This window comes from Arvicola amphibius, chromosome 3 (genome assembly GCF_903992535.2).
Source record: "Arvicola amphibius chromosome 3, mArvAmp1.2, whole genome shotgun sequence".
NCBI classification, from domain to species: Eukaryota; Metazoa; Chordata; class Mammalia; order Rodentia; family Cricetidae; genus Arvicola; species Arvicola amphibius.
This window is the reverse complement of record NC_052049.1, coordinates 75,109,225-75,110,489: the sequence shown is the minus strand read 5'-3', so window position 1 is coordinate 75,110,489 and position 1,265 is coordinate 75,109,225. Positions and strand designations below refer to the sequence as shown.

The following is a 1,265-nucleotide window of genomic DNA, read 5'->3' as shown; positions in this document are numbered from 1 at the left end:
GATTATTTTTCATATATGCCATCTACCAATTACAGTATGAATATATGTTTAATGGATGAAAATGACTTTTATTATTAAAGTAATTCATTCATATTTGTGCTTCCTATATCTATTTTTATACTTCAAGTTACATTTTAATCTGCAATATTATATTTTTTGTTTTTATTCATATATATGAAATGTTTTACATTCATTCTTTCTGATGCCTCTCATATTATATAATATGTCTGTCAAATACCCTCAACACAGAAATTACTATTATAGATGATGTGGTTGTAGAAGCACAGGTGATATATAAACACAAAGTCATTCTTTTTTTTTTTTTTTTTTTTTTTTTTTTTTTTTTTTTTTTTTTTGAGTGCCAGGTCACTCTTCATCGGGAATATATTTTGTAATAAGAAACTAGCAAGTAAATAAATGATTAAAAATATCAATTGGTCATAAAACTAGTTTTATTTACATAGACAATCTTTGCTGTATAACAGACATTATCGACTAATGTCTGTGTGTGTGTGTTTCTTTTTTTTAACATATCTTTCCTCAAGTTTATTTGTAAAAACAGCATAACGCCCTGATCACCTGAAAACACGGTGTAGGTGTTCACACCAGTCCATCTGTCTTCACATTGGCAGACTGAGATCTTTTTTTTATGGGGCCTTCACAGGGGCCTGGGCACCTTTGGGAGCCTGAGCTGCAGCTGAGGCCTCTGCCTTGGCTTGAACTTTAGGCTTTGTTTTTTGGAACCTACGACCCCTGTCCATGTAGCTTCTAATCTGCTTCCCAAGCTTGGGGTGAGCGATGAATGTGAGACGGGTAAGTTTGCTGCTAGGGCCCTTTGCCACCTTGGGCTTCACCACCTGGGGCTTCACCAGGGCCTTGATGGCCTCCGCACGTGCACTCATGGCCTTTGCGTTACTTGCCTGCATCTTCTTCAGGCCTTTCTTCTTGTGCTTCTTGGCAAAGCACATGTTCCCTAGGAACTTGGGGTCGACTCCCTTGAGAGATTCGTATCTTTGTGACCGGGGTTTCTTGATGCCATTTCTGTGCCATTTCAGGGACTGGTTGTGTGTGGTGTGGGTCTTGGACTTGGCCATGGCTGGACGGTGACCGGCAGCTCCGGAAGCGACTGCGACCCAAAGACAGTGTTTCTTGTTTTACTTAGGAAATTGTGATTTTCATGCTTCAAATGAAAAATGAGATCATAATATATCATATTCATATCATAATCATATATATCAATATCATAATCATAAAGGCATGGAGTG

General features: G+C 37.9%; 1 protein-coding gene across 1 annotated transcript; it reads right to left on the bottom strand.

Annotated features, from left to right (window-relative positions):
* Nucleotides 1-647: 647 nt before the first annotated feature.
* LOC119809250 (60S ribosomal protein L29-like) lies at nt 648-968 on the bottom strand. Its single transcript, XM_038322108.1, has one exon. It carries the CDS (start codon nt 966-968, stop codon nt 648-650), a length of 321 nt encoding a protein of 106 aa, XP_038178036.1.
* Between the last annotated feature and the right edge of the window lie 297 nt (nt 969-1,265).

What these genes read in the sequence shown, in the direction of transcription:
- LOC119809250 (XM_038322108.1), bottom strand. Translation starts at nt 968, where the DNA reads ATGTGCTTTGCCAAGAAGCACAAGAAGAAAGGCCTGAAGAAGATGCAG.